The sequence below is a fragment of the Giraffa tippelskirchi genome, chromosome 2 (assembly GCF_054371585.1).
Source record: "Giraffa tippelskirchi isolate mGirTip1 chromosome 2, T2T-mGirTip1v1.2.pri, whole genome shotgun sequence".
Classification (NCBI taxonomy): Eukaryota; Metazoa; Chordata; class Mammalia; order Artiodactyla; family Giraffidae; genus Giraffa; species Giraffa tippelskirchi.
In genome coordinates this window covers 222444580-222456411 of record NC_137276.1, presented here as the reverse complement: position 1 = coordinate 222456411, position 11832 = coordinate 222444580, and the positions used below count along the sequence as shown (strand labels likewise).

Here is an 11832-nt window from a genome sequence, read left to right as displayed (position 1 = left end):
GTCTACCCCAGGCCATCTTAGTGCTTTAATCAACTATTCTGTTTTGCTTTCTGGGTAAATACTTTAAGACATTAATGCATCATTTTAGGATAGAGTTCTAAATTATTTATATGAGAAACCACAATCTTACCAAGAAAAGAGACTTGGCTGCTTTTTTGGCACTTGCAAATACAACCAAGAGCAAATTCTGACTAGGGTTAGCTTATGCCAACTTTTAGCATAAATTAAGGTTAAGAAAAGGAAAAAATACAGACTTGAGAGTTTTGATCCATGTTTAATGAAAAAGAAGTTACAAGAATAGAAATGGACATAAAACAAAGAGATCAATTTGGGGAAATTAATCCTGAATTTACTCATGTATTCTTATTAGTCATCATTGACCCAAAACATCTCCTTAAATCCAAAGCAGAGGGGTAGTTAGAATTTTACTGATGTTTACATGGGAACTCACCAAAGTAATGTCCAAACCATACCTTTCCATTTCCCCCAGAACACACACAAGCAAAGGCAGAAATGTTTACCAGGAGGTAACATGGCATGAAGAAAATGCACCTTTATCAGTTTTTTATTACAACAGCAAGTTAGCACTGCAAATGTGCTCTGACACAAACATGCTTGCTGCTAATATTTTCATGAGAAAGCTTTTATGATATGCAACCGTGTATTCTTAGTGCAATCAATCATTGAGGGATTAAACCTAACTGGTGAACATAAATATATGCAGTGAAGTATCTGACAGTTCACGTTGGAGCACAGTTGAAATATTAAAGACATGAAATTTAAAAATACACCGATGTGAAACTGCAGTGAGCGTCTTACTAGTCTGTTTCACGGCTGAATTCTGCTCGCGATTCTTAGTAGCAACAGTCAATGTTCTCTATGATTTTCTACCTGGATATATACAGTATGATCATATCTTGCTTAATAAGGGGAAAAAAAGGTTTTGAAATGAATTATGATCTCTAAAAACATCTGGTAAAGACTTGCTTTCATTATTTTACTTAAAAGAAAATAGCCCTTCTGTCCAACTAGATTGGCAAGCATGAAAATCATTAGTATAGACCTTGGCCATGTGTGTAATAAGGAGAAGCAACAGATTTTACTCGCTATCCCTTTAAAATAAAAAATGTTTTGGCCAGTGCATAGCAGTCACCAACCTCTTATGCTCACATTGAATCATGTCAAGTTAGGACGAGCCCTGTCTCTTCTGATACTGTATTCTCAGTTTCTCCAGTTGTTCTACACACTGGGACTGGGCCAGCTTCAGTGTCCGATTCTCCTCCGTCAGTGCCTCGAATTCCCGAGCCAGCTGAGCAGCGTCCAGCTTCTCCTTTTCTGCCTGATCCAGCTTGGCAATGAGCTCCTTTCTGAAGATGCACGGGGCAGGTGAGGCAGAAGCACAAAACGTAATGAAACAAATTAAATTACACAGCAACGGCACACTGGAAGCCGAATATGTCATTCCACTCTGCTAAATCTGACCCATCTCTGCTTCTCCAATGACTTACTTTCATTTTTCCAGCTTCACAAATGTTAGCTCCCTTTATTTTATTCCAGCACCTCTATTAGGTATATCCAAAATACTTTCAAAAAGCTCAGTAAGTCCATCGACAGTCGGAAAGGCGATCCTTTAAAGAGTTCAACAAACTGTAAATGTTACCACTATTTTGGAGGAAAAAAGCAGGAAAATTTGTTTACAACTTAAGATGCTATTGCCTTAAGGGTAGAGGGCCTATAGTTTATCCCTTATCTATTAATAAGTTTTGTCCTCCAAGTTCAGATATTACTTCTTTTGTTTTCTGATTTTAACAAACCTTGACTAAGTTTCTTTGAACTAAGAAATTCCAGTTGCTTCCTGCAGGTTTTATTTTCCATGTCTTTCTCTAGTCCTTATGTATATCTTGTCACTTTAACTACAAAATGATGTATCTACATTTTGTGCGAGTCTGACTTGAGAATTCATGAAGCAGGCTAAGGTTATTGGAAGGAGACTGTAGTGATAACACCTTAAAATCAATTTTCAGTAAATATGTGTAAGTAATTCATTGATGTAAATACACATAATAAGGAACTAAAAATTTGTAGTCCATGTTTAGATTTAATAAACTGGGGCAGAGGGGCGGAGGGGCGGGGTGAAGGGCACGCCATCCCATGGACTGTAGCCTGCCAGGCTCTTCCCTCCATGGAATTTCCTAGGTAAGAATCCTGGAGTAGGTTGCCATTTCCTATTGCAGGGCATCTTCCCAATCCAGAGACCGAGCCTACATGCCTTGCATCTCCTGCATTGGCAGGTGGATTCTTTACCACTAGCGCCACCTAGGAATCCATTAATAAACATGACAACTCAAAACAGGTCCAATTCCCTTACATGTGTCAGTTAATCCTAAAGAGATTTAACTGAATTCTCCTCTACCTCCATATTAGGGTATGTCACATTTCTTCTTCCTCTGTAGGAAAAAGTGCAGAGACCTGGAAGACCACTTTAACCAAGTGATCAAACTTGACCTTTCTAGTAACGAGATCAGTAGATGTTGCATGTATCACAAAAGACCCCACATCTTTTCTGTGGTGTGTGCATGCTGTGCTAAGTCACTTCAGTCATGGGTAACTCTCTGTGACCCTATGGACTGCAGCCCTGCAGGCTCCTCTGTCCATGGGATTCTCCAAGCAAGAATACTGGAGTGGGTTATCATGCTCCTCCAGGGGATCTTCCCCACCCTGGGATTGAACCCACGTCTCACGTCTCCTGCATTAGCAAGCAGATTCTTTACCACTAGCGCCACCTGAGTATTCCTTCCAAAACATGCAAATACCAGACAATCTCAAATTGAGGGAAATGCTAAAAAATAGCTAGCCTGTACTCTTCAAAATGTTAAAAACAAACATGTAAAACAACTGTTTTACATGTTAAAAAACTAAAGAGAACTGACAACAAAATCAATATGCAATTCTGGACTGGAAAAAAAAAAGCTGTGAAGGACATTATTGGGAAAGTGATGCAATTTGTTGTTGCTGTTGTTTAGTCGCTAAGTCATGTCCAACTTTTTTCGACCCAAGGACTGTAGGCTGCCAGGCTTCTCTGTCCATGGGATTTCCCAGGCAAGAATAATAGAATGGGTAGCCATTTCCTTCTCCAGAGGATCTTCCAGACTCAAAAATCAAACCCATGTCTCCTGCATTTGCAGATGGGTTCTTTACAGCTGAGCCACTAGAGGATGCAATTTAAATACAGGCTATGAATTAGATAACAGTACTGTGTCAATGCTAAATATCTTAATTTTAATTATTGTACTGAGGTCAAGTGACAGAATGCCCTTGTCCTTAGAAAACATCATTAAAGTATTTAGGACAATGGAGCATGATAGAGATACAGATAATGATATTGACATACACATATATATCTGTACATATACATGTGATATACATAGATACATAATCCTACCTCTCTAAGAGAGAAAGAACCCCAGTAGTGTGCAGTTTTTGGGAGAGGGAGAATAAACGACAACTGGGGAAATTTTTAATAATTAGTGAATGCAATAAAGCAAATATGGGAGTTCTTTATACCATTTTTGCAACTTTTCTATAAATTTGAAACTGTCAAAACAAACAGTTGCTTTAGAAAAAGGGCAAAAAGCAAATCAGAATAGAAGTTCTAGTATTTTCTTCCTGCATTCAATGGACTACCTTGTGTACCCAGTTTGGTGACCACTGAGCAAAATCAGGCATTGGAAAGAAATAGCCCAACAGGGACAAAGGGAAGATAACCTGGAACCCTGATATGCATAAACACAAAGTTCCTTTGGGCTCTAATTGATCTTTGAATCTTTCATGGTGTTTAGAATACAAAGGCTCCCAAAGGCAAATTAGAAGTTTGGGATTAACATATACACACTACCGTATATAAAATAGATAAATAACAAGGACCTACTGTATAGCACAGGGAACTATACTCAAACCTTATAATAACCTATAATGGAAAAGAGTCTGAAAAAGAATTTATACTTATATATATACATAACTGAATAATTTTGCTGTACACCTGAAACTAACACAACATTGTAAATTAACTATACTTAAATGGTTTAAAATGGTTTTTAAAACTGGTTTTAAAAAAGAATATGGGTAATTCCCCAGTAATCCAGTGATTAGGACTTCACATTTCCACTGCAGGAGCTATGGGTTTGATCCCTGATCAGGTTCAGTGTGGCCAAAGTGGGGGAAAAATATAAAGTCTGCAAAAAAATACTTGTTGGTTAAGTATAATTGGAGAGTAAGGTACCTCAGGGTCAACACATGTTTTAAAGATAAAGAAATAGAAACTCAAAGTACTTAATCTAATTGGGAAAAGTCACACACCTATTAAGAAACAGCTGTGAATCAAACCTATCCTTCCAATTAAATGTTTAAGATTCTTGCCTCTAAACTTAGCTTAAGCAATGCTGCTGCTGCTGCTAAGTTGCTTCAGTCGTGTCCGACTCTGTGCGACCCCATAGACAGCAGCCCACCAGGCTCCGCTGTCCCTGGGATTCTCCAGGCAAGAACACTGGAGTGGGTTGCCATTTCCTTCCCCAATGCATGAAAGTAAAAGTGAAAGGGAAATCGCTCAGTCTTAGCGACCCCATGGACTGCAGCCTACCAGGCTTCTCTGTCCATGGGATTTTCCAGGCTAGAGTACTGGAGTGGGTTGCCATTGCCTTCTCCAGCTTAAGCAATAAACATTAATAATTAAATGTTAGTTAAGTTTCTTATGGGCTTCCCATTGGCTCAGCGGCAAAGGATCTACCTGCAATGCAGGAGATGTGGGTTTGATCCCTGGGTTGGGAAGATACCCTGAAGGAAGGCATGGAAACCCACTCCAGTATTTCTGCCTGGAGAATCCCATGAACAGAGGAGCTTGGCAGGCTACAGTCCATAGGGTCACAAAGAGTCAGACACAACTGAAGTGACTGAGCATGCACACACAGTTTCTTATGTAACTATCTTAAAGAAATTGATCAGTAAAACTTACATAAGTAAAAAGAGACATGTCTCCAAATCCCTCATCCATCAGATCATCTATTTCTCTTCTTTTCATCTCTTCAAATTAACTGTGTCACACAAACAGTGGCTACTGTACAGGTTCCATATCTGATCTTGTTTAAAACTCCTGAGGACATCCATTACCAGTTTTAACTGGTAGGGAAAATAAATCACAATATCACAGATTTTACAACTAAAAGGAATGGTCATGATTGTCTAATCCAATCTTCTTGCGTCGGAGAAAGTCAATAATAATTTATTCCTTACCGGAATCAAGAAGACTCTATTGATAGGTTTCTAAATTAGTTTCATGTATTTGATAAGCAATTATACATCTATTTAATGAATACTGTCAAAATGTCTGTTGCCTCCTGTCCAAGACCTATTTATATAGACAAATTGATGCTCATCTATTAGCAATTCATAATTAAATCCTGGCACATCAAGCTATAAAGATAATCTTATAAATAGATGATCTGAAGAATAAGTCAATATGTATAACTGACTAGATAGGGTCTTCATTTGATTTCTTATTTATCATTTCTATCATTCCCTTCAAAAGAGTTTGATAAAGGTGCAGAAGACCATCATTACAGGAATCTTATTTCTGATGTCAAGAACCTGTTACATAGTTTTCCACATGATGTACCTCAACAGTGAAACGGTCATAACCTTGGCTGCACCAGAGATCATCTGTTGTCCCCATCCTAAGCTTCATGCCTGGCAAAGGTTTTATTTGCTAAAACAAATAGGAAAAGGGGAAATCCTAGTGAGTTGGTAGAAAGAACTTTAAGACTTTCTGCAAAGTAATTCCAAAATGAAGGATATTCTTTATGTTGTAGGCGGTTGGAAATAGATTCATCATTAGGACAAATATTTCTCCATTTCTGTGAAGACCACTACTATGGCTCTTTGAACTTTCAAAGCTGACTAAAGATTTTTATTTGGAAAAGAAAATCCTAGGCAGGTTAGCCCCTAGGAGCTAAAGTATTATAAATAATAAAGTAATAAAATACTATCTCCATCATGGGGAGATGTTTAGTTTAAATAAAGATTTAGACTGCACTGTTAGTGATTCCGCTGTTGCTGTTTTGTCTCTAAGTCCGGTTGTACTCTTTTCAGTCCCATGGATTGTAGCGCGCCAGGCTCCTCTGTCCTTGGGATTTCCCAGGCAAGAACACTGGGAGTGGGTTGCCATTTCCTTCTCCAGGGGGTCTTCCTGACCCAGGGATTGATCCCACATCTCCTGCGTCTCCAGCATTTTGTAGGAGGATTCTTTAAAGGCCCAAATCATTTTGACTGGGGCACGAATGGAAAGTGTAACCTCATAGTCTGATGGAATCTGGGACACTGGGATTTCGCATAAAGCTCAGTCCTAAAACGAAAGAATCCCCTTGACCACACCTCCACCTCTGGGAGCAAAGTGAAGCGTCAAGACACTTCTTTGGTCTTTCCACTCATTCACCCAACACGTACTTGTTGAAATCCTGCTGCAAACCAAGCCCTGTCCTCCATTCTCTATTACCTAGTTAGTCTCAGGAAGTATATCTCCCCCGTTGGAAAATGAACTCAAATCCTATAACTTACACAAAAACCATCTTATCTATATTAGACATCTTAGGAAAGAGGGTCGAATTTCGCTCCCTCATTACTACATACCCTGCAAACACTTGTGGAGAAATATCCTCATTCACTGTTTCTTTATAACCTTAAAAACCTACTTTCTGAGGGCTGTGTAAATATTTCAGAAAAAATATGCTGGCAGTGAAAAAAAGCGAGGTTTGGTTTTCAATGTTTGCTAACTGTGGTACTGTGGAAAGAAAACTGTTCCCTGAAGTGAAGTAAGTAAAACACATAAAATTGAACTTCCTCCATCTGGCCCTTCCCTGCCCCTCACCCTCTTTGTCCCTAATCTTTGAGAGTTTCCCCAGAATACAGGTTAAAAACCTCTGAGTTCCAAAATGTAACACAGGAATGTCCCAAAGAAATAAATGTTTCTGGTGAAATAGAAAAACCTCTTGCTGCTGGAAATTTCAAAACAAATTAAATACCATAACTAAAAACAAATCAAAATAGGGCTGTTTCTAAACTGACTTTACAAATTGCTTACGCTCCATTTTCCTCCATCCCGATATATTCCCCTCAGTGAGATATTGTTCCCTCACGCATCATTTTAAATACTTTAAAAAGACATGAAGGGACTTCCTTGGCAGTCCAGCAGTTAAGACACTGCACTTCCAATGCAAGGGATGTGGGTTTGATCCCTGGTTGGGGAACTAGGATCCCACACTCCATGCAGAGCAGCAAAAAAAAAAGACAAGAAATACAGATCAGATGTTAATTGTGGTATTCCCCCTATGAAAACCCTTTTCTAATGTTTTGCCATTAAAATTATATATCCTTTTTTTTTTCAACTCAATAATAAAAAGACAACTCAATTTAAAAATGGGCAAAGGATCCAAACAGACATTTCTCCAAGACATCATAGAAATGTCACAAAGCACATGAAAAAATGTTCAACATTTTTAGCTATCAGCAAAGTGTAAATCAAAACCACAAAGAAACACCATTTTATAGCCACTAGCATAAGTATAAATCAAAAAGACATAATAAGCGTTGGCAAAGATGTAGAGAAATTGGATCATTCATACATTTCTAATGGGAATATAAAATGGTGCAGCCATTTCAGAAACAGTCTGGCAGCCCCCCAGAAGGTTATGAGGTTTCCCTTGTGGCTCAGCTGGTAAAGAATCCTCCTGCAATGCGGGAGACCTGGGTTCGATCCCTGGGTTGGGAAGATCCCCTGGGGAAGGGAAAGGCTACCCACTCCAGTATTCTGGCCTGGAGAATTCCATGGACTGTATAGTCCATGGGGCCACAGAGACACGACTAAGTGACTTTCACTTCAGACGGTTACACATGGGACTATCACAGGACCCAGCAATTCTACTCCTAGTAAAAGCGAACTGAAAAGATACATCCCACAAACACTTCTACATGAATGTTTGCAGCAGCATTATTCATAATAGCCAAAAGGGCAAAGAATCCAAAGGTCTGTCAACTGACAACCATTTGTTGTTGTTGTAAACAAAATGTGGTGTAATCATACAGTGGAACATTATTTGACAATAAAAAGGAATGAAGCACAGTTGTATCTCATTTTATTGCACTTTGCTTTATTGTGCTTCACAGATACTGTATTTGCTTTTCTTTTCTTTTTTTTTAACATTTGCTCATTTTGTGTCTCTGTATTACATTTGGGAAATTCACAAAATCTTTCAAGCTTTTTCATTACTACTGTATTTGTAATGGTAACCTGTGATCCATGATCTTTGATGTTATTATGTAAAAAGACCACAATTTTCTGAAGGTTAGCATTTATTAGCAATAAAGTGTTTTTGTATTAAGGTATGTACATTTTTGGGCTTCCCTGGTGGCTCAGCAGTAAAGAATCCACCTGCAGTGCAGAAGCTGCAAGAGATGCAGGTTCAGTATCTGGGTCAGGAAGATCCCCTAGAGAAGGGAAAGGCAACCCTCTCCAGTATTCTTGCCTGGAGAATCCCACAGACAAAGAGACTGGCAGGCTACAGTCCACAGGGTCTCAAAGAGTCGGACATGACTGAAGCAACTTAGCATGCACACATGTACTTTTTTAGACATAATGCTGCTACACATTTAATAGATTACATAGTATACTTAACAGATTAATAGTATAAACATGAAAGTGAAGCAAAAGTGAAAGTTGCTTAGCCGTGTCTTTGAGACCCCATGGACTACACAGTCCATGGAATTCTCCAGGCCAGAACACTGGAGTAGGTAGCCTTTCCCTTCCCCAGAGGATCTTCCCAACCCAGGGATCGAACCCAGGTCTCCCGCATTGCAGGCAGGTTCTTTCATATTCACTGGGAAACCAAAGAATTTGTGTGACTCTCTGGTGCGATATTCACTTTATTGCAGTGGTCTAGAACCAAACTTGCAATACCTCCAAGGTCTGCCTGCAACTGACGCATGCCACAACATAGATGAACTTCAGAAATATTACACTAAGTGAGAGAAGCCAGTCACAAAAGACCACATACCGCATGATTCCATTTATCTGAAATATCCAGGATAGGCAAATACATAGAGACAGAAAGTAGATGAGTGCTTGCCAGTGGCTGCCAGGAGGAAGAGATGGGGACTGACTTCTCAGTGTACCAGGTTTGTTTTGGGGGTGATGAAAATGTCCTAAAATTGTGATGATGGTCACACAACTCTGAGTCTACCAAAAACCACTGAATTGTTTCTTTTGTTACATAACATTCTTCAACCCAAATTTTCTAAGAGTTTACCTCTTTTTCTGATATTCTAAGTCAATCTTCCCACCACCACCACCCCAGCCACACCCCACAGCATGTGGGATCTTAGTTCCCCGACCAGGGATCTAACCCTCACCATCCCCTCCCCGCATTGAGTGGAAGCTCAGAGTCTTAACCAGAACCAGCAGGGAAGCCCCTCTAAGCCAAACTTTTAAACACTACAGCACCTAACACAATTTTTCATACATAGAGCAACCAGTGGTTTCTCCTCTGAACAAGATAAAACACAAAGCAAACTTTACTAATTATAAATTTAATTGTAGAACTAATAATAGTTTAACTATACTTTTTCTTTTTTTTTTTTTTTTGCTGTGTCTCATGACTTGCAGGATCTTAATTTCTCAACAGGGATTGAACCCAGGTCCCCTGAAGGGGAAGTACAGAGTCCTAACCACTGGACTGACAAGGAATTCCCAAAAACACATTTTTAAGACATGCAAACAGTTCAGTGATAAATTTCAAATGTCATAAAATATCTGTGGGAGATGGGCGTTGACATATACACATTACTATATATAAAAATAGATAACTAATAAGGATCTACTGTATACCACAGTATACTACTACACAGACTACTCAATAAGTCTGTAATGACCTATATGGGAAAAGAATCTAAAAAAGAGTGAAAATATGTATATATATATATATATATACACATATATATGAATATGCATATATGTATATGTATAACTGATTCACTTAGCTATTGTAAATCAACTATCCTGCAATACAATTTTTTAAGAAAATACTAACATAGATAAAAATGGAATCCTAAAAAATGTTCAATTAACCCACAGGATGGCAAGGAAAAAAACAAAGGAAATGACAAGAAAAAAGAAAACAGAGGAAACAAAAAGAAAACAATAACAAAATGACCAACTCAAGTTTATAGCCCAACAAAAAAAAATAAAATATCTCATTTCTATGGATTTCCATTACACACACAAAATTTATATGTGTTCTATAAAAATGCTCATAATACTTATTGAAAAAAGTATGTACATATTTTGTTACTATATTTGTAATTATATAAATATATTTATTCATATACAAAAGGGCTAGAAAAAAACAGACAAAAATAATAGTAGGAGTTTTGCAAAGATGTCAGAATTATTGGCAAATTTTTTAAATTTTCAGTAAAATTGTCATTTTTTTTTCAATTGAGAAGAGAAAAATTTCCAGTGAAAGTAAGAAGAAGCTGTTTGTATATCACTGGTCAATAAACCAGAAATTATTCTTTAAATTAAATTCACCCATGCTGAGCTTGTAATCCTAGAAAATGTTTGATTCTCTTTATCCACCCAACAGACAAGATTTAAAATAATATATAATCAATTCTTCTCTCCCCTCTGTGATGTCTCTCAAACTAGATCCAGGGAGACCCCCTCTGGAGATAAGAGTGAAGTTCAGTTTAACCTGTGCCCACATGGCTCCAACATTTAAAAACTCTCTTTTAAAATACCTGGGTTAATATGTATAGTGCTCCTTTCAGAGTGGTATAGAACATTCACTGCTCAACTGAACATGGTGGCTGTTCTTTTTTTTTAACGTTTTAGTTTGTACTGGTATACAGCCAATTAACAATGTTGGATAGTTTCAGTGAACAGCAAAGGGACCCAGTCATATATATCCATTCTCTGGAGATATAGATATGTGTGTGTGTGTGTGTGTGTGTGTGTGTGTGTGTGTGTGTGTGTGTGTGTGTGTGTGTGTGTGTGTGTGTGTGTGTGTGTGTGTGTGTGTGTGTGTATGTGTGTGTGTATACAACCATATATATATCCATTCTGTGCCAAACTCTCTTCCCATCCAGACTGCCACATAATACTGAGCAGATTCCCCGTGCTATACAGTACGTCCTTGCTGATTATCCATTTTAAATATAGCAGTGTGTACATATCCAACCCAAACTCCCTCACTAACCCTTCCCCCATCCCTCCCCCCAGGAACTATAAGCTCCTTCTCAAAGTCTGAGTCCGTGGCTCTTCTTAGAGGAGGAATTTTGGGAAGTTTTACAGCATGTCTTTATGGCGTAAGTTTGCTATCATTTTATCTTGCTTTGTAAGTCATCTTGTGTAGATTTTTCTTCTGTGCAAGATTATAAATTCTGTGAAAGTGACGACCGTGTAGGACATATAGTAGATATTTGTTAAGTAGAGACTTGGGTAAGCCTTTTGAAAGACACAAAAAATCAATAAAATTTTTTAAAATTAAAATAGAACACCTGGATTAGCATCTCTCTGTGTGTTTAGCTTATGCTAGCCAATCACCGGAAGCAACATAATCAGTCACATTTTATTAAATAATAGGGAAGAAATTCTCATCCAAATGATTGAAAAATGAAGAGCTGATTTACTTCGGTCAAATCCATTTGGCCCACTCTAATTTGCCTAAGTATCAACAACCTCAGATATGCAGATGATACCACTCTACTGGTAGAAAGTAAAGAGGAAATAAA

At 38.1% G+C, this 11832-nt stretch overlaps 1 protein-coding gene across 3 annotated transcripts in view; it reads right to left on the bottom strand.

Annotated features, from left to right (window-relative positions):
* Positions 1–254: 254 nt before the first annotated feature.
* The window catches only part of MAP3K7CL (MAP3K7 C-terminal like), a 47299-nt gene continuing 35721 nt past the window's right edge, over positions 255–11832 (bottom strand). For all 3 annotated transcript variants that reach the window (XM_081572843.1, XM_081572844.1, XM_081572845.1), the window contains one exon: positions 255–1367. In XM_081572843.1, the coding sequence (XP_081428969.1) occupies positions 1187–1367 (181 nt within the window). In that variant the 3' untranslated portion in view covers positions 255–1186. The remainder of the gene's footprint in view (positions 1368–11832) is intronic.